The sequence below is a fragment of the Melitaea cinxia genome, chromosome 29 (genome assembly GCF_905220565.1).
Source record: "Melitaea cinxia chromosome 29, ilMelCinx1.1, whole genome shotgun sequence".
Taxonomy (NCBI): Eukaryota; Metazoa; Arthropoda; class Insecta; order Lepidoptera; family Nymphalidae; genus Melitaea; species Melitaea cinxia.
The window spans coordinates 321,998-344,371 of NC_059422.1; the positions used below are offsets into that span (position 1 = coordinate 321,998).

General features: G+C 33.8%; 1 protein-coding gene across 1 annotated transcript; it reads right to left on the reverse strand.

The window, feature by feature from the left end:
- Positions 1 to 18,995: 18,995 nt before the first annotated feature.
- LOC123667671 (probable NADH dehydrogenase [ubiquinone] 1 alpha subcomplex subunit 12) lies at positions 18,996 to 22,109 on the reverse strand. Its single transcript, XM_045601512.1, has 4 exons — positions 21,931 to 22,109; positions 20,441 to 20,582; positions 19,696 to 19,752; positions 18,996 to 19,320 (listed from the first exon to the last, which is right to left on the reverse strand). Exons 1-4 carry the CDS (start codon positions 22,035 to 22,037, stop codon positions 19,183 to 19,185), a joined length of 444 nt encoding a protein of 147 aa, XP_045457468.1. The 5' UTR covers positions 22,038 to 22,109; the 3' UTR covers positions 18,996 to 19,182.
- Between the last annotated feature and the right edge of the window lie 265 nt (positions 22,110 to 22,374).

Sequence of the window (22,374 nt, forward strand, 5' to 3'; positions counted from 1 at the left end):
TTCAGAAGTCACCAGGAGCGGCAGAAATTGAATAGCCTACTGACTACAAATTATTAAATCCGCCACTGTTCAGGAGTTTTTTTTTTTTTTTTTTTGATGATACAAATAAAAATATATTTTATTGTACAACCAGAAACAATATATGTTACAAAGAAATATGGAAGAAGAAAAAAAACAAATGTACAAAAGGCGGTCTTTTATCTGAGGAGCGATCTCTTCCAGAGAACCTTTAGAAAATGACACCCAAAATTGTTAAATCAAGCAATAATAATACAATTGTGTTTACTTGCAAACGAAAATAAAAACCGACATCAATTACATCGACAAGGAACACAACGTAAGTATACAAAAATATAGTATATATATTCAAGGACGATGGTGAGACCCAAGGACAGACACACAAACCGGAAAGGCATATTTGCACAAATATAAATATCCTTCCCGAGCGGGAATCGAACCCGCAAACATCCGGTGTTTTAAGCGACTACTCGCGCCACTACACCAGAGCGGCGCTAAAAGTATAAAATTTGAAAAACAAAAAAATTAACGATTACATCAGAACAAGTAAACCTGTCCTGATCCGACAAATGTAATATTAATTTTACACGCGAACGCAATATCCTGTCGAGTGGTAAAAAACTGTATTACAAGTTCCGCATTACAGACATTGTGTGTATAGGCAGACGGACTAGTTATAAATTAAAGGGATTCTTATGCCACCATAGTGTACAGTTTCCACCCGCTGTTGTAACGTATAAGCCACGTTGATATTATATATGTATATGACCTTACCCTATTTCTTAAATTATGCATCATAAGAATGTACTGTACCGACCCGTACTGACCCGGTGAATCCCAGGCATTCATATAGATCTAATTTTTAACAAGCAAAAATTAAAAAAAAATATCCATTTTGTCCGATTTTTTGGAAGCTATGCGCTACTGAGGTATGACACAACAGGAAATGTGCTGCTCAAAATCTGGAGCAGCCCAACTGCAGTACCTCGACTTTACAGAATGTCATAGCTATATACTGCTGGAAGCAGTGTTGTGTTCCTGCGGTGAGTAAGGTGATCAGAGCTCCTGGATTTGAGTTAGGGTCGGTAACGCGCTTGCGATGCTTCTGGTATTGCAGGCGTCTATAGGCAACGAAAATTGCTTACCATCAAGTGAGCTGTACGCTTGTTTGCCGACCTAGTTATGTTAACTGTTAGAAGTTTTAGTCTAAAGACATTGTATAAATTTTCAAAACCGAAATATCGTGATTTCGCCTTAAAAAACATACTGCAGCATTTCCTAATAAAAGCTGAAATTATGAATGAGAATTTCAATGCGGACAAAGTCAAATGCAAGAGATTGTATTTAACAAAAAACTAATGAAATCAATAGCCTTCCTGTCAGCTGTGTTGTGCAACATAGCGCGTGCAAGAAGCGAGTGCACGAATTGATTTCATTCCACATTTTACTATAAAACATCTGCCAAAATGACGGAATTTCCTTTTGTTTTAACATCTGGATTTTGTATTCTATTTATACTAATATTGTTATATCCAGCTAAAGAGTTTGTTTGTTTAGACGTATTACTCTCAAAAACTACTGGTTCTAATTGAAAAATTATTTACGTGATTTACAGCTCATTTAAGGAATAATATTTTAATATGTTTTTGAATCGATTTCCATATATGCCCCAGGTATGAAAAAAATGTGAGGAGTAAAATTTACTGAACGAATGACCTCGTTACGTTTCTCGTAACGCCATCTATTGTAACCAAATAGTCCCGATAGATGGCGTTATTTAATTCGTTTATTTACCATTTGATACGGTATTAATCTTTTTCTTAGACTAGTAAGCCTTTTTGTGCCTATTTAGACAGTCGATCTGAAGGAGTATATTCTCAAATTAATTCGGATGAAACAGCAAGGCACGACTAGTAAAAACATATGCAATGTTTGCACGGATTTCACTCAATCTTAAGAGACCGACTAAAGAGTTCTAAGGCATTTTGGCAGAGAATATGTGTTTGTATTAATATTACAAAGAGATAGTTTGTGAGTTTGACGTTCCAGTAAAAGTAACATAACTTCCTACAGTTATTTTATAAACCACATCGCACTCACAACACACAGGCACAAACGACCAAAGATCAACATCTGTATGGCCAACGCGTTGGCCATGTGCGGTATCGAACCCGCAACCGCCAGTGCAACAGCCATAAGCCAGTGCTGTGACCGTTGGGCCAACGCGTCGTCAAATTTTATTTTTTTAAATTTGCTTTTATTTCTAACTACCTGTGCCCGCGACTTCGTCCGCGTGGTATTTAACAAAAACGTTATTGTTCAGTTCGCAGAGTTCTAAAATAAATAAATTAATAAAATAAAAGTAGCCTAAGTTACTTCTTATTACATTAGCTATCTGCCAGTGGAAGTTCCGTCATAATCGGTCCAGCCGTTTCCGAGATTAACCGGAACAAATAGATAGACAGACAGACATACAAACAGACAAAAATGGCAAAAATATTATTTTGGTATATGTACCGTGTATGCATTATTAAAAAAACGGTTATTTTAATATGACAAATAGACACTCCAATTTTCCGAGATTAACGGGAACAAATAGACAGACAGACATACAGACAGACAAAAAGAGTAAAAATATTATTTTGGTAAATGTACCGTGTGTACAGATGCATTAGTAAAAAAAAAATACAGTCGAATTGAGAACCTCCTCCTTTTTTGGAAGTCGGTTAAAAAAACGGGTATTTTAATATGACAAATAGACACTCCAATATTATTTATTTGTATACATATGTTATAAAATATTTTATTTCTGTATTATAAAGTTTTTAGTCAACAAAATTACATTCAAATTACATTTTTTTGCTTTTTCAGCAGAATCTACATTCCGAACCTGCTGTAACTTTAGATTAATTAATTATTATGGTGCTAATTAATTATTAAATAGCTGTTATGTATTAAATACTGATAAAATTGTTAAGTGATGACTCAAACTTACTTTTGAAGTTAGGGTAAAGTAAGTTTTGGTTGTGATGAATGAAACTCATAAAAAAAACTTAAGTACAAAATCAGCGGGAAATTAAACCCACGCGGCTGGTGTCTTAGTAAATAAAAAATATTAATATTATCAGTAGTATTATGATTCCACCATCATAAAATTAAATAAAAACATTTGCCAAACATTCGCATCATTTCGCGCGAATTTGAATGCGAATATTCGTTACATCACTACCAATAATGTGTCACTTCACTATGCTTTGATGATAAATTAAAGCCAATTTTTAATTGTTTTTGCGAACACGCAGTTATTGATATTAGAATCGTTGATAGGCATAACGGCAGTGATTAGCGCTAGCTCACACGGTGCGCTGTCGTCAGCGGGGTCAACGCTCGTGATCATTCAATCAGCGAGGGAATCATTCGACGGAACTCATTCTTTGTTTTGTTTTTAACTTCTTCATGTATATATTGACATTCTATAGTTTTCTAGATAATTTTGTTTGCTCGGAAACGAAAAAACCCGCATTTAATTTTTTTTATTTTATTATTATTATTATTATTACAGCCTTTACAGTCCACTGCTGGACACAGGCCTCCACAAGTTCACGCCAAAAATAACGTGAACTCATATGTGTTGCCCATAGTCACCACGCTGGGCAGGCGGGTTGGTGACCGCAGTACTGGCTTTGTCGCACCGAAGACGCTGCTGCCCGTCTTCGGCCTGTGTATTTCAAAGCCATAGTTGGATAGTTATCCCGCCATTGGTCGGCTTTTTAAGTTCCAAGGTAGTAGTGGAACTGTGTTATCCCTTACTCGTTAGTTAGTAGTTAGTTAGTGTAGCAGAACTTTACCATTAAAATAAAAATATTTCAAATTTAAATATTGTCTACGATTTATTACAAAATAAAATCAAACACATGTGAAAGATCACACGAGAAAAACAAAACGTTCTGTATATTTCATACTCGTCACGAAATTTCCCACATTTTAAATTATTGCATCAATTTCATTTCAAAATGACAAAAACTTACGATTATTATTAAATTTAAACTAACAATTTAAAATAACAATGGCTGAGATTCTATGTACGTGATTTTAAAATTACAAAACATCACATTTATGTTCATACGCTTCAAAAACAAAAAATTTCGACTGTTTAATGGTTATTTACTGACTATCTGAATCGTACTTCGCTGGTGTTAAGTAAATCTATCTATACTAGGGGTATCCTATCCTAGCCTAGGTCGCCTACTGGTCGAAATTCGCCCATAATTAATTTAAATTATAAGTTAAAACATTATTAAGGTTCTGTTGTCAATATAATAATAAACAAAAGAGTATATATGCGTGTGTGTGTCAAATATAAAATAATTATTTTTGCTCGCAAACAAAAAAAAACCGACTTCAATTACATCGTCAAGTAAGTAACGTAAGTAGACGAAAAAAATTAACAAACGCACTTGTCGCCACTACGATTTTGAAGGTTCCCCTCGATTTGTCTGGGATGTTTGATCTCCCATCCAACAAAAAATGAATTATCCAAATCGGTTCATAAACGACGAAGTTATACGCAAACACACATCAAAAAATATATATACGGTCTAGAAACCTCCTCCGTCGTCTAAAAAGCGGAGGTTCTCAATGCGACTCTATTTTTTGTGTGTTACTTTATTATTACTCGTCAAAATCGGCCCAGCTGTTTCAGAGACTAGCTGGAACAGACAGACAGAGACAAAAATTGGAAAAAATGTTATATTGTTATATGTACCGTGTATACATCCATATGCATTTAGTAAAAAAGGTTATTTAACATGACTAGCCCGTTGGCGCAGTTTGTAGTGACCCTGCTTTCTGCTCCGAGGGTTGTGGGTTCGATTCCCACCCCGAGTCTGGGTGTAATATAAATATTTATTTATATATTTATATATGTATTATTTATAAGTATGTTTATCGAAAAAAAAAAAATGTAGCTATATACCAGTCGGCTGTTACCTACAACACAAGCATTAAGTTGCTTACTTTAGGAACAGACGACCGTGTGTGTATTGTGTAAATATTTATTTATTTATTTATTTATTTATTTAATATTACAAACAGACACTCCAATTTTATTTATTTCTATAGATTTAAATCGAAGTTGGTTTCATTTCTTTGAGAACATGTATTTACAATTACCTAATATAAGACCCGGTCGAAAAACAATTTAAGTGTAACGGGCGGTACGGTTTTGTACCAAAGGATACAATTACACAATAGATCACTACCTGCTTGCAAAACTTCGCTTTCTAACGTTAGAGATACACGTGTAGGGCCGAGATGGGCGGACATTCGTGTGGGTTGGCCTTAATTAAAAAATGTATTACTTATTATTTATTGTTGGTGGCTTGAAATATTACTATAATTTAAGCGACTACTAAGAAAGGTTATATAGGACAGATTAGGTGGGTTCAAGCGATAGGTAGGCATTAAATTCAACCACAGGTACTACATATCTCCCATATAATATATAGGTAATACATATCTGTGATAGTGCAGGATTACATGTATGATAAAGATGTGTTTTTTTTTTTTTTAGAGATGAGGGGGCAAACGGACAGTTGGCTCACCTGATGGTAAGTGAAAAACAAGATCCACAGACACCCGCTACATCAAAGGATTAGCAGGCGCGTTGCCGGCCTTTCAAAAAGGAATATGCTCTTCTTTTGAAGGTCCCTAGGTCGTATTTGTTCGGAAATACGGTAGGTGGCAGGTGGTTCCAAAGAGGGGTCGTGCGTGGCAGAAAATGGCGCAAAAATCGAGCTGTCGTAGACTTCCAGACATCGAGGTGATGTGGGTGAAATTTTGAATTTTGACGCGATGTCCGGTGGTGGAATTCTGCTATAAGTATTAGGTTGACGAGTGATGACGTAGTGACGCTGTATTTCATGAAAGATATTACTAGTTTTGTACTAAAACACAGTTTTTTTTTATGTAACAAGATCGGCATAACAAGCGTACGGCTCACCTGATGGTAAGCGATTACCGAAGCTTATAGATGTCAACAATACCAGAAGCATCGCAAGCGCGTTTCCGACCCCATCCCCAGTTCCCCCCGGAGCTCTGGTCACCTTACCCACCAACAGGAACACAACGCTGCTTGAAAACAGTATTATTTAGCTGTCATCTTCTGTAAGGTTGGGGTACTACCCCAGTCGGGCTGCTCCATATTTTGAGCAGGAAATTTCCTGCTGTGCCCTACCTCAATTAGTTTATATATTATTTTCAAAAAAGTAACTGCAGAGTTTCTTGCCGATTCTTCTCTGCAGATCCTACAACCCGATGATAGCTTCACTTTTAAAACTAATAATAACTTTAAAATTTTAATTTGTGGAATAACGATTCGAAAGTGCTCTTGAAGCTTATTTGCTCAGATTAATAAACAAATTATTAATCTGAGCCTATTTAAACAAAAAAAAATTGTGATGTGATCATGAGCATTATCAAAAAAAAATAACATTTTTTTTCGTCGTTTTTATTTACATCACAGCTTTTACCGGGTTAACCGATTTTGATAATTATTTTTTTAATCGAAAGCTGGTGCATGTTATATAGTCCTATTTAATGTTGATAGAGATCAGCTTGTTAATTTTTAAGTTTACTCTGATTACGCGTATTTACTTGACTATTTTTTTCACATATCAACTTTGTATTACTGGTCGATGTAATTTATGTCAGTTTTTTTTATATGCAAGCAAACAGTTGTTTAAAAGAATATTTTTTGAGTTTCTTAGCGTTTCTTAACAGAATCTTCATTCCGGATCGGTGGTACTCGTAGCTACATTTCAAGTATAATTAATTTAATACTGTAACTACTGTTTAGATCCGCTACCACCTTGGAACTTAAAAAACCGACCGGTTGCGGGACAACCATCCAACTGCTAGCTTTGAAAAACACAGGCCAAAGACGGGCAGCAGCGTCTTAGGTGCGACAAAGCCAGTCCTGCGGTCACCAACCCGCCTGCCCAGCGTGGTGACTATGGGCAAAACGCGTGAGTTCACGTTATTTTTGACGTAAACTTATGGAGGCCTATGTCCAGCAGTGGACTGTATAGGCTGTAATGATAATGATGATGATGATGATGTTTAAAGTAAAAAATCAAAAGGTATTTTGAGGCCAGATTGAATACAACAACTAATTCGATTTTTAATATAAAAAGCTTAATATAGTGATGACATAACAAATAACTAAAATAAAATAAAATTTCACCTTAGAAAGTTATGATTCATAAAACAATTATTTATAATATTACAAATACAATTAATCGTAATAAAACAAAATAAAAAGAAACAAGCGTTAAATCGATTGAAACAACATCAATATTGAAATGTACACAATCGTAATAGTGATGCTCGTTAAAACGTATCGATGTCGATAAAATTAAATGATGAAATTAACGTACGCCTATTTAATTTACTTTGGATTGTAAAACAATTTTAGAAACTTTGCATGTAGAAATACTAGTAAAATATTATGGTTCCACTTATATTATTTTTAATATGTACGATTTTATTTTTGAGTTACCCACACATTAGGAATTATAAACATTTTTGAATATCATATCAAAAATTGACCGCTCCAGCGGGGATCGAACCCGCGTCTCCGACTGACCATGTCGGCGCTCTAGCCAATTAAGCTATGGAAAGATGAAAAATAGTCAATTGACAATCTATATGATTTTTGGCTATTTTTAAAAGATTAACTGTTTAGTTTCTTGGCGATTCTTCATTCTTCTTGGCTTCTAACAATCCGCAAAATCTCAATTTTGAATGTAGTGATAACTTCTAATTAAATATTAATATAAAATGGCGATTTAAAAAGCTTTTAATGTAATTTAAATATTGATTTTAAGTAATTTTTGTATCTTTTTAATCGACAAAATATTTTCCCAGTATTAATATAATTACTAATCCACCTTATTAACATTCTTTTAAATATGTAAATTATTATCTGTAATACTATAACCAATACATTTCAAGTTCAGAAAACTTTAGATTCAAGCATATAACACCGTTATCGAGATATGCTAAATTTTATTTACATAAACATTTTAATTAAAATTTCGAAATACTCATGTGTGAACTCATGTGTTTTGCCCATAGTCACCACGCTGGGCAGGCGGGTTGGTGACCGCCAACAACACATGAGTTCACGTTATTTTTGGCGTAAACTTGTGGACGCCTATGTCCAGCAGTGGACTGTATAGGGAGTAATGATGATGATGATGATTCGAAATACTAACGTCATAAGTAAACGTAAAAATGCAGCCTTATTTTGATAGTGGATTAAATAATGCCTAATTTAGTTTTAAGTATGAAGTTATAGCGTGACTGAAATATTTTTTGAGAAAGTAATTCTTACGGAAAAGTAAAGACAATTGTTTAATCACAATCGTCGTGAGGCTGTTCCCATCCTGTCGCAGTGAAAGTTTCAGATGAATTTGGGCTTTATTGTCTTTTTTATGTTGTGTTTTTATCGTAAGGTAGAAAATAAAATGTCATAAGTTTTAACAACCTTTGTACGGAAAATGTAATACCAGTTTGAGAAACACCAAAATCTTTCTGCAAAGAAATTATGTAAATTGGTGGATGTTGTTTTATCAATAGTCTCTTAGGATGTTAGGTACTTATAGGTATAGGTATTATACATACATATATGTGTAATAACAAAGCAACAAAGTCGCCGTACGGCAAAACTCTTTGATAAATAAATAAAGTTTGTATGCTTTCGTGTTTATAATACTAGCTGTGACATTCCTTTTCTCGAATATACCTTTATGATTTGTGAGATAAAAAGTAAAAATTTCCAATGACATTTGTCATAGCTAGTATTTACTGAAATAAAGCAGTTACATTCAAATTTATACAGTATTTTTCGCGTGATGCGTGGCCGAAATAACGAAAGAAGAGAAGATTGCCATAAAGAAAATAAAATAGGTTTTGTCTTCTGTATTATCATTAAATAACTATTCCAAAAAAAAAAAAAAAAAAAACATTTTAAACATATTTTTAATTTACACAAGTGAACCTGTCACCGTTTTATTATAACTATGGATTGTCATTCCATGTTATCTAATATTTGTTTAAGCTACTCATCAAGAGATTGTACTTAAGTGTCAAGACACAACATGAGTAAGAAGCTAAATTAGGTTCACAAGCTGCACATTGTCCAGTTGTCAGTGATCCCGAACGTCATAGTTTATTAATGTAGGTTAATGTCCTGTTCCAGCACACATACACACATACATTCACATACAAAGCTGTATTATACTCATTGCTCCTTAGGATAATGATTCAAAGTTAAATGTTGTTTTAAAATTTATCCCCAATAGGGAAAGGCAAAGGACTATAATCCATACAGCCTAGTTTGAATTTGTAAGTTTCGTTCTGATATATCAAAAGGCCGGAGCCAAGTCTGAAGTAACTTTATTTTTCTTCTGATTCGATTTTAAAACGATTCAAAGTTAAAGTTTTGAGACTTTATAGATGCATTTACACCTTGGGCATATTAATGAAAGACAAACAGTGTTAAGCTGATTTGATTTTTTTTTTTTTTTTTTTTTTAAAGTAAAAACAGTTATTTATATTTAGAAAAATATTTGTGTAGGTACAAGAGACTTCGTTACGACTTCACTTTATTTATAGAGTAATAACTAAACTTCTAAACGGTGTGTTAAGATGAAACTTACGCCAGATTATAAGTTATACACCCAGGATCACAAATTCGGAAATCGAAAAAAGGAAATGGTTACGTTTACCGTTATAAATATCCTTATTATTAGGTTTTTCCTTAAAATATTTTGAATATCTAGAGACAGCGATTGGTAACTTTTATTATATCGATCTATGGATAGGATAAAAAATTGGAACTGATTTAATTTGACAGCCATATTTAAATTAATAATTCGTTTATTTACATATAAAAATTATAAACAACTGCATATCTTTAAAAATTGCAACTATTACGAATTGTCGCTTTTGCAGGAGTATTTGTGTTTAAACATTTGTTTGATAAGTCTAACACTACGCTAGTGTAGCACTGTACAGTCATCTTAGCTGACCTTTCTAAGGGAGGTCAATTAAACAAGATGGCGTCGATTGGCGGAAATATGTCACATGGCGTTACTTGGTATGTTTTGTGAAATGTGTTCTGTGATGTGTATAAATGTGACATAAATGTGTTTGCAAACGAAATATGAACCGATTTTAATTTAGCTCCACAAGTAATAGGACGTATGTAGTCGAAAAAAATTATTTATTAAATACGTATTATTAGGTGTGCTTCAAAAATTACTTTTCAAATCTCACTCAAATTTAAATGGGACCACATGACAAATGACAGCTTTCAATTTTAAAAAAGATCATCAATATCGGTTCACACAAACAAAAATAGATACAGTCGAATTGAGCGACTCCTTTTTCTGAAGTTGGTTAAAATGATTGTTTACTAATAATAAAATAACTATCTAAGCTACATTATAATAAAAGTATTAGGATATAGCAATTTTAAAAGAACTTTTAATTTATATACAATGTCAACATGGGTAACATTTAGAACATATTACAATGAATAAACTGAAATAACTAACTAATGATGGTCTCATGCCATTTGGATTATTACCTAAATATAAGGAAAGATAAATAAATTTTACTGTAATATGTACTAACAATGTGGTCAATCGATTTAGCACAATTCATTTAATTATAGCATTCCTTAGGAACAACAGCGCTCTGTCTGACGCGAATCGCATCCAACCGACAATGCGTTACTACGTTATGCGTTAATATTTCAATGAACCGCGCTACAGCACAATTTCTTTATTAACATCTTCAATATTAGACTAGATGAGTACAGCGGTTTTACTTACTAAAATCACGCTCACAAGAATTTTGAGAAATCCTATGCTTTCATTGAATCTCTATGGTTCACACAAATCTGGTCAATACTGTTTATTTTCTATGTCAATAATGAGCTTCTAATCAAAACACCATCTTACATTAATGTACCAACATATCGTTTCATCATCACTTCAGCCTATCGCAGCTCGCTGCTGGACTATGCCTCCCCAAGTTCACGCCAAAAACGGCGTGAACTTAGGTGTTTCGCACATAGTTACGACGCTGGCAAGGCTGGTTGGTGACCGCAGGGCTAGCTTTTTCGCACCGAAGACGCGGCTGCCGTCTTCGGCCCGTGTATTTCAAAGCCAGCAGTTGGATGATTATCCCGCCATCAGTCAGTTTTTTAAGTTCCAAGGTTTCAACATATCCTCTATATTCTATTAATAAAAATGGAACGTGAAATGTTTTAAGCAAAACTCGAAAACCACTGTACCAATTTTAGTGGTATTACTTAAGGTTTCTAATAGTCAGTAGAAGAAAAACGCCAAAAAAATTGAGTAAATTTCATAAAACAACGATTATTTCTACTTTACGCATTTAAAAGTTCGTGAGAAAGGACTTTTTTGCTCTGAGCTTTTTTGTATCAACTACGATTTTTTTTTTAACTGTGTTCAAATTTACAGTCATAGTTGAAACCTATTAACATATAATCGATCGATTCGAGAGTTAGAATAAACTTAAATTGCTAATTTCGTCTACAAAGAGGACAATGCGGATTCAAATCAATCATTAGGCTTCAATACACGAACAAATGACAACAGAATACTTAGCGAGTTTATTGTAACCAAAACAGTAGTGATGCGACGATGAAATGTCGATAATCGATAATCACGTTTTCAAAACGTGCGTGCCAATGTCCGGACAATTAGTTCCAAGCCAAGTAACAGGCCTTATTCGATAACTGTGGGAGAAATTCTTTTGTGAACGATCGACTTTACCGTATCGTCGTATCAATCACTGTAACATGTTGCTTGCGGTGTTGTACGTTGTACGCTTAAGTGTCTCATTTTCATTAAAAAAAAGATGATAAATATTTTTTATTTATTATAGATATCACTATTTATAGTATTTAAGTTTTTTCAGTAAATAATTTCGCCTTTTCAATGAAACATTTTTGTATAATATTTTTTAACTTAAAGCATTTTAAGAGTTTAAACCGACGTCGAAAAGGAGGATATTCTCAATTCGACTGTATTTTTGACCGACTTAAAAAAAGAAAAAGCTGCTCAATTCAGCTGTATATTTGTTTATGTGTGTTACCTCACAACTTATTACTGGCTGTATCGTTTTTAATGTTTCTTTTTCAATCGAAAACTGGTACTTGTCGTGTGTTCCCATTTAAATTTAATTGAGATCTGTTTGTTTTTTCGTTTGCGGGCAAATACAATTATGTATAAAATATTTCTTTACATGAAAATATCTGACACAAAATGTTATGAACACTATTTATTATCTTTAATAATAATTCTTATTTTTATTTCTATCCCCTTCTCACTAACAGCTTATCATACAAAATAATAATTATTTAAAAAACGGATACAAAAACGTGACTAAAAAAAACTAACAGTAGATGAAACGAATACATTGAGATTGTAATCTTGCGGCATTCATTGTTTGTTACAATTTTTCCCCGCCTCTTGGCTATTAACATATAACTTCGTAAAAATCCTGTTCGTTCAAGCTTCATACATGTTCTAAAGTCTCAAAAGTATTCGACACATTCTGTAACCCAAGTAACATGACGCTTGCCATATGGCTTAGGTATTAGCGTCGAAATATGGCGTGTGAAATGATTATGGCACAGCTACTTAACCTGTGTCCCACGGTTTATTCGTGGCAAACACAGCTTAAGTTAAGTTAATTTGCCACGAAATTCACTCTCTCACACACTCAAGTTCAAACAGAAGCTTAAAAATCAAATTCTATTTCAATCCATCCAAACAAACAGATCCATTAGGAAAAACTTTGAGTGTTTACGTAAAATTTTGTTTGATTGATGATAACGATATGACGAGCCATGTAAGTAATCCTAAATTGCGTTTATCTGGTAATCATCATTAGACCATTGACATTTACTGAACATAATACTTTCCTTTCTAACAAATTACAAAGATAGCCTTTGACCTACAATAAAAAGTTATAGATGCAAACGTTTGTGAAGATGGATGTATGTTTGTTAATCATTCACGCAAAAACTACATGACTAATTTTGATGAAATTTAGTACTAAATAGCTGGAGATCTAGAACAATACATAATTTACTTTTTATCCCGATATTTCTACGAAATCGGAAATTACGCGGGTGGAATCGAAAACTACACGGGTGAAACCGGGTGGCGCAGCTGGCTACATATAAAAATTAATATGCTTTAGAACATTAAAAAAAAAAACATAGCACTATCTTACAAATATAAAAAAAAATAATTATTAAAAATTATATGAATTTAAAGCTTACTAATGCAAATATCAGTTACAAATGTAAAAAGAGTAAAAATTAAGTGACTACAAAACTCAATCATACAAATCATATATTATCAATAAGTCAATAACTATTAAGATAATACTTAATGATACTGCTATCAAGAACTAAAAGTAATTCTTATTTTAGTTTTAAATTGAAACTTTTACATTTACGTTATCTTTTTAACGAGAAGATGCGTGAAATGTGTTTATTTTGATGAATTTTCGATCGAACAACTTCTGGTGTTCGAGTAGTCGTCTAAAACATCGACGGTTTGCGGGTTCAATTCCCGCTCGGGGCGGATATTTCTATTTTTACAAATATTTCTTTCCGGTTTTGATGTCTGTCCTTGTGGGGTGACCGTGCCTGGGTGTGTCAAGCTGCCAGTCCCGGTTGTTATCATAAATACCTGATAGCGATCGTTACTCATAGTAGGGAATATATCCGCCAACCCGCAGCGTGATGGATTAACGTTCAATCCTTGTCCTACATGGAGAAAGAGGCCTATTTCAGACAATGGGATGTTACAAACTTTATCATTTCGATCCAAGAGTGTGAGAGCAAAAACAAGTCAAACCAATTCGTGAATACGTAACAGTTGATGTTGACCGTGTAATCGTCAGTCGTTATTTAAAATCGTACCATCGACAATGGTTCGCAAACGTAACGAGGTGAAAGGTTCGTCCAGCGTAAAGGTTAATACTGGTCTTCTTAATCGTTATATGCCTCGGAGAGTGCTCAAATTACTCTCCTAACCCTCAATTTTAATAATAAGCCAAGTCAAAATAGTTGCAACTAAATGCGACTCATAGATATCAAAAAGATGTTTTTCTCATTTTACTGAAATTAATTTTAAAAAATATTATGTTTAACGTGAAGCTACCACCGATTCGGAATGTAAATTATGCAGAGAAGAATCGGCAAGAAACTTCTCAGTCACTCTCAATCAATCAACTTCACTTCGTTCCCAGTCTATATTGTAACATAGGCTTAGGAAAAAAATCTGGGCTGTACATTGTGGCTACTGGAAGCCATTCATACGGATCAATGAATCATTTATACATCCCATGAAAACCAAAGTTTTTTTGCCTTTTAAATCCCAAGAGGTTGTTACAACCTTTAGATACATAATATAATACTACAATATTTTGTCGCATAGCTTTAAGTAGCGTGAACTATTGTAAGCTTTGTGATCACGCCAAAACTAGTCTAAGCTCTCAAACGGTTTTGTGGATTTTTCCGTTGAAATACGAAAAGTAAATTTAAAAACAAATATCGAACTTCTTTTTGTGAAACTAAAAACCTTAAGATAATTTATATCACATACAAAATAATCACATTCTCAACACAATATTTAACAAATATTTATTGCAGGTATTAATTTAATTTTGAACACGATAACAATGGAATTCAATAGTAAAATGTAAAGGTCACAGCGATAGACATTCCACGCGAAACGATTACTACTCGACAATTAAACAAAAACATATTTTAAAGAAACTTATTTAAAACCATGTATTGTTAAAAAATAAAAAAAAATAAAAAAAACTATCGACAACGCTATTTTTTTTACCGCCCACACTATTTTTTTTTTTTATATATATATAAAATGTAGATTATGCAAAACTAAAATGAAATAAACTGTATTACTTAAAACAATAGTGTATTATAATGAAATAATAAAGCTTACCATAAAATTTATAACGAAATCCTTTATTCAGTTATAGCATCTTTTCGCACTGAACTATTTTGTAACTTATTAACGATGTCACTGTACTAACAAAGATCATTTAAACTTTATACCGCCATTTTGTAACTAATAACACTAAAATTCATTCACATAATAATAGTTTAAAAGTTTTTAAAACTATTTAAAACGCAGAGATGCGTCGGGTTTACGCGTCGCGTTTTGACTGGATAAGTCAAGTCCGACTCCTAAGATATTTTTACCTGTGAGAGAAAAAAAGTTTGTTCGTAGAGCAACTAAAGTGAGCAGCCTATTTTAGATCTTATATTCAAGCATTAAAACACATAACTCTATGTACGTTTTAAATGCATTAGTGTAGCTATACTGAAGTGCTACCACAGATAATTTTCGACTTTATTTCATGACTGTTACGTTTTAAAATACATTGTGAGTTGTCGTAAAAGCTTAAACCACCATTTCTCAGCCTGTACGTATGTTGTGGGCAGTTGTTTTGAGTCAAAGCTTCTCAACCTATTATATTTACTGTTGCCCTAGTTGTGAGGTTTATTGTCTTTCTTTATTTGTTTTGTTTTATCTCGCGATCTTAATTAATACTTTTGAAATAAATGTTGTTTATTTATTTTTAGTAACAATAAAACAGTTTTTCTTTTATTTTTTGATTAGGTTTAGCGCATAGAAGCTATTCTTATTTATAATAATAATTGGTTCTTCTTTCACTACAATACACGCTTTCATGTAATTTACATTATCTTTAGTATAATAATATAAAAATATATATTTTTATATTGTACCTATATTGTATACGGTCGAATTGAGTAACCTCCTCCTTTTTGAAGTCGGTTAAAAAGAGAGGGTTACGTTTCGTAAGTTTTACTTTAGTCGTGTGGTCTAAGGCACATTCGTTTTTTATTGCAGAAAGAGGTCTATGCCCAGCACGTTGGTCCTATATATATATATATATATATGTACGTTCGGGGATAACTTCGTCGTTTATAAACCGATTTTGATAATTCTTGTTTTGTTGGAAAGGAGATATCCCAAGCGTAGTACCATGATAAGGAAACCAGTATCTGATGATGGAATCCCAGAGTAAACGACGGATACCCTCGAAAATCGTAGTGACGACTAGTGCGTTTATTATTATTATTTTTTTCGTCTACTTACGTTGTATTACTTGTCAATGTAATTGAAGTCGGTCTCTTTCGTCTGTGTGCAAACACAATTATTCTATCTTCACTTCTATCTCAGCTCATTTTTTCTATCTTATCTCCCTCTCAGCTTCCGTACACCTCGCTCGATCACACTTTTCGTAACACTCTCGCCACGCATTCACAAGCTTACTCCCCAAGTCAAGCGTCCGTAAAGAAGTTTTACTTCAAAAATAGTCGGAGCTTATTCAACCACATTTTTTTTATCGCAGGGTAACCCGTTTACGGGTGATATCCAGGATGCCCGGGTAGGCATTCCTAGACCGTATGTCGGCTTCAGCACTTGGGGGTGCACTACCGACCAAAACCCTTGCGGGAGCTTTCAGCCGCTTTAATTGGAGGGTCCCGGATCTGCAGGCTACAGGATCCCTCCAGCGACAGGCTGGCCTCGGCGAAAAGACCACATTCAACCACATTGTTCCACTGCGGGTTTGCGGAAAATTATCTACTGACCTAAAATATTTATTGTCTGTCTCTCATTTCTCAAATACGTTTCTCATCAAGATCACGAACTCACTTAAGTTTGAGCGCCGCTGTCCAGGACCCGTAGTCCCAAACCTGTTTGAACTGAGAAATAAAATAACAGGCCCCAATTTGATATGAATTAACTCATTTCGATTGTTATCTAGCCGAGGTTTGGGATAAACCTCGTTAGCAACAATAAAATTATTGGCAATAAAAAATTATTACGGGAAAAAATGGCAAGGCCGTATAATAATAACGATCAACTTAAATTGAAAGATGGTGATTGTTTAAAAAGATGATAAGATGATATTAAAAAATGGCTAATTCGGCAGTGTCTGTAAAATAGTATAAAATATAAATATTGAACTAATTCTAAACCATGTGTGTTAAAACTTAGTATGTAAGTAGATAGTTAATGATTAAGAAATTAATAAAAACAATGTCGATTTTAAGCGTATTTTAATATATTACAAAACGAAAATATGCCACTTATATTACTGTTTGATAGAACCTTGTAAATATTCTGCTTATCTTCTTTTTATACAACTAGGTCGGCACAAGAGCCTACCGCTCACCTGGTGGTAAGCGATAACCGTATCATATAAACGCCTGCAACACCAGAAGCATCGCAAGTTGTCGACCCATACTCGACCCTCCTCAGAGGCTTTCTACTGTACTCACCACAGGAACATAACGTTATTTGAGATCATTATTACTTGGCTGTGATCTGAAAGGATTTGCGCAGGCTATATCTTTGTTGTTTACAAATATGAACCTAATTGTGTATAAACCAGTTACTTGTCAGTTACATAATAGTACATTGATATGGTAGTCGTTGCAAGTTACTACCCACCCACTCAATAGTTGATCCAGTATCCAGTTATCTGTAATACGTTTCCGGTATAGAGACGCTGGTGCAATAGCACATTGTACGTAATAGCTTCGGTAACGTGGTTGGCAACTGATTGGCAAAATGGATAATCTTTGGTATTGGCAGGTTTTAAAAAACGCTGTTAAAAATTTTAAAAATTATGTGGTGTCATGGGACACCAGGTAGGAACGAAGTTCCTTCGAATAGTATAGAAGCAACGCAATTAGAAAAAAATCTTAAATTTTATATATATTTTCTAGTTCATGAATTTTTTTTTTTTTTTAATTTTGTTGATTGGTTTTTAATTAAGTATAAAAAAGTATTTAGGAAATTTAGTATTTTAGAAAATAACAAATACTGTAAAATAAAATAAATCAAACAAAATAATAATAATAATAATAATTCAAACTATTAAGTGAAATAAAAAACATGTGTCTTTATTTATTTTTGTCGACAGTATAAAATTACATAAATAATTTTAAAAAAGTTTACTCGTAATATTTTAGTTTTACAAACGTCATATTATACAGTCGTGTGACTGATATTACGTCACTTCCGTTATATATTTTTCGTACGGTTTTAGTATCACATTTTTTTCAGTTCGTTCACCCAGCCAAATAAATGTCAAGCCTGCCGTAAGGAACTTCGTTCCAATAAAAAGATTGTTAGTCAGTCAGTCAGTTCAGCCTATTGCAGTCCACTGCTGGACATAGGCGTCCCCAAGTTCGCGCCAGACATCCCGGTTTTCCGCAATCCTCATCCAGCCGACACCGGCAATCTAGATCGTCGGTCCAACGGGCCGGAGGACGTCCCACACTGCGTTTACCAAGACGCGGTGTGGGATAAAAAGATTGGAATAGCAATATAAATTGTAAATTTTTTAAGTTCATTTTTTAGTCATTATTTCATACATACGTAGGTACTTTTAAATCTCTGGTTCTTCCACATCCTGAAATAATCTTTCGAGTTTTCAAACCATGTATGTAATAAAAAAAATATTACAACTTGATCAATAAGGCGATGTAATGTGAAGCTACATATTGCTACACAGCCTTTTAGTTTTATAATAATACATCAATAAATCTGAAATATAAATATTGTATAATATTTAAGTATCTCAATGGATTCGATTTCCTTTGAATATTATTTTAAAATGTGGTTTTTATTTTGACTCAGAGTCAAGTCAATAACTAATGTTTATAAAATAAGTCTGTCATCTGTGAGACTCCATAACAGATGGTTGTGGAATTTGGTTGTAATAAAAAGGCTGTAATGATGAAAAATAACTTCAGCAAATATTTGATTCAAATATTATTAAATAAAATATCGTAATTAATATAACAAGATTTATTTCATTTTCTACTTACAGCTAAACTATTAAGCAAACAAAAATTACATTTTTCGTCCTGTACAGTATTAAATAATTTCAAAATCATGACAATTTTATTATTTTTCATCGTTTTGACGTTGCAATGAATACGAAAGAAATGAAAGACAGTTTTTATTTATTTATTGATCTCTATACGTCGCTCTTAGGTTTAGGGACCCAGGGTTCGATCTTAGGCCTTGTCGTGCTGTATGGAACATACTGGCCTGTGGTTCCCGACATATTTTCCGAATACTCCATCATCCATTTGTATTTTGGTCTGCTTGGGTCCTGGAAAGAAATATTTATTTTAACACTTTTTTTATACACTTTAAAAAAATATAAAAGAGAAATCACATCATCACAAGTTCGCGCCAAAAATGGCATGACTCGTGTGTGTTGCCCATAGTCACCACGCTGGACAGGCGGGTTGGTGACCGCAGTACTGGCTTTGTCGCACCGAAGACGCTGCTGCCCGTCTTCGACCTGTGTATTTCAAAGCCTGCAGTTAGACGGTTATCCCGCCATCGGTCGGCTTTTTAAGTTCCAAGGTGGTAGTGGAACTGTGTTATCCCTTAGTCGCCTCTTACGACACCCACGGGAAGAGAGGGGTTGGCTATATTCCTTGATGCCGTAACTACACAGCAGTGAATAAATTAAATTTACCTGGTGGGGAAGAAGATCAGTTTTATAATGGAGCCATCCAAACCATTCAGGGGGGACCTGAAATCAATTATATAATTATATTTAATTTCATAGTATTATTAATATGAATACTTCATTCGTTTCCACAGTTTTTATCCATTTGTATTAATTATTATAAACCAGCTTAGCCAGTAAAAATCGTAAAAAAATCGCTACCCAATGCTTCAGCCTGTAATATCACACTGCTCTAGACCTCTTTCCCCATGTAGGAGAGGGATCAGAGCTTAATCCACAACACTGATCTAATGCGGGTTGGCGGGTATATTCCCTACTATGAGTAACGATCGCTATCAGGTGTACATGATAACAACCGGGACCGACGGCTTAACGTGCTCTCCGAGGCACAGAGGGGAAACCCACAAGGACTGCACAAACACCCAGACTACAGCAAACACCTGTATGGCCAATACAAATGTTTGTCATGTGCGGGGATCGAGCCCGCAACCGCCAGCGCAACAGGAATGTGTACTGATGCACATTTAAAAAAGTGTGTGTGTACTTTTGGACGCACGTCTGAAGTTATACTTCATTGGCTAGCTTCACGTTTCTAACTTCTTCTTCCTTGACTAGCTAACTTCAGGGTGTCGGTTTTTTGTGACGGTGTGCGCGCGCATCTTAAAAATTTAATGCGCAAAAAGAAGTATAACTTCAATAACGTTTACTTTCACAAAAATAAAGCCTATTAAATAAGAAGTATCATGCGTACTTGGCTACCGTCGTAGTTCATGTTGAAATTGTCCGAGTACTCGACCCATCGGTTCCTGCTGTAGAAGTAGCGCGGGTTCTCGTAGTACTTGTTGCCAAACTGATCCTCACCCACCAGCCTCCCGTCTTTCAGCTCATCTTGTCTGGAATAGCGTAATTCTTAAATTATTCTTAAATCTTATAGTCAAATGTTGATAGGTAATGGTAGGTTGTCTACGACGCATTGGCGCAACGGACACAACATTGGTTACAGCCGGGCATAGGCCTCTTTCCCCATGTAGGAGAAGGTTCAAAGCTTTATCCACCACGCTGCTCCTATGTGGGTTGGCAGATATATTCCCTACTTTGAGTAACGATGATAACAACCGGGACCGACGGCTTAACGTGCTCTCCGAGGCACGGTGGGGAGACCCACAAGGATTGTACAAACACCCAGACTACGGCAAACATCTGTATGGCCAATACAAATGTTTGTCATGTGCGGGGATGGAACCCGCAATCGCCAGCGCAACAGCCACAAACCAGTGCTGTAACTATATTTGTAATTTATTTACTACTACTTACTAGAAATAATAATTAAGAAAAATTTCTAAAAAATAAAAATACTATCAACAAAAATAGAGCATATTTACTTATGAAAATTTATTGCATTAATTTCCTCTAATATCACTATAACTAAGATTAATAAAAAATTCAGCTATGAATAATCAATTATTTAAATATTTATTTTAAAGTGTTTGAACCTTGCAATAATTATTTATAAAGCAGAATCTAAAAGTATGTTAGTTATTTCGTTTGTATTGTTGGCCATTAGTGCCTAGATTGGAGCTAGGAGGATAGGCTAAGCTAAGCGATAGCTCCTATACTGTCTGTACATTTCATTAGATGTAATTATAAATATGGATGCTTTGGTCAATCACTGTCATAAGTCTAAGAGCATACAATTAAAATATTGCTTAAAGAAAATAAAAACTTAATAAGAATATCTGGCAAATGTAGGAGTATCCATATTAATTTTTTTATTTTTATTTTCTAATATTTCATATTGACGAGAAATTTTTAGTAATTATTTTTAAACTGAATACTATAGGGTTTCTTTTATATACTCTTCGCTTTCAAAATCCAGGCCGTAGATTAAAGCTAGTAAGATAATATTTGGAAATGATTTTAATAAAAATTAATGTATATCGCGAGATGATTTCTTGAAAAAAAAATGATAATTTCATAATTTTATGGGTTACAAGGTAAAAAAAAGATATATTTACAGTTAAATTATAGTAAAGTAACAACTTATTTTGTTTTATTATTGTCATTCTTGATGAAGTTATCTAAATTTACTACAACAAAATAATATAATTAAAAAATAATTCTTGACAGAAAACATTAAATTTCAGATATTGAACATTTCCTATTACTAAATTAGATAAATAATAATCATTTACTCATCAGAAACACAAAAATAACCAAAAAATTACATAATAATTAACTTACCTGTACAACTTGTACAGAGACGCACGAATACCGCCATTCTGTCGAATAATATTGAAAAATGTGCCTATTTTATCTAGGGCCAGTATTTTGGCGATTGAATTCGACATTTTTAATAAACGTAGTGAACTTTTGTTCGCTCGATATCAAAATAATAGTTTGACAGATGACATTGGCAACGATCAGACAGCTGTGAGCTGACTCAAATTGTGATATTATATCATTCATAAAGACATGAATATCGATGTTTTACCATCGATGTCGAACCCTCAAACATCGATGATACATCATTCTTCGTGATTACAAGCGTAGATTTTTAATAGTTAACCGTCGTTCCCTATCTAAAATTTATATAAACCTAGTGCTGGACTTTATCTTGGGGTTAAACAAAATTGATAGAGGTAAATTTTTCTCAAACACAACCAAGCATCCCAAGACGCCCTTGGT

What these genes read in the sequence shown, in the direction of transcription:
- LOC123667671 (XM_045601512.1), bottom strand. Translation starts at nt 22,037, where the DNA reads ATGTCGAATTCAATCGCCAAAATACTGGCCCTAGATAAAATAGGCACA. An exon ending in TCTCTGTACAAGTTGTACAG is followed by an intron (nt 20,583 to 21,930) that starts GTAAGTTAATTA and finishes ACGCTATTCCAG; the next exon opens with ACAAGATGAGCTGAAAGACG. An exon ending in TGAACTACGACGGTAGCCAA is followed by an intron (nt 19,753 to 20,440) that starts GTACGCATGATA and finishes AATTGATTTCAG; the next exon opens with GTCCCCCCTGAATGGTTTGG.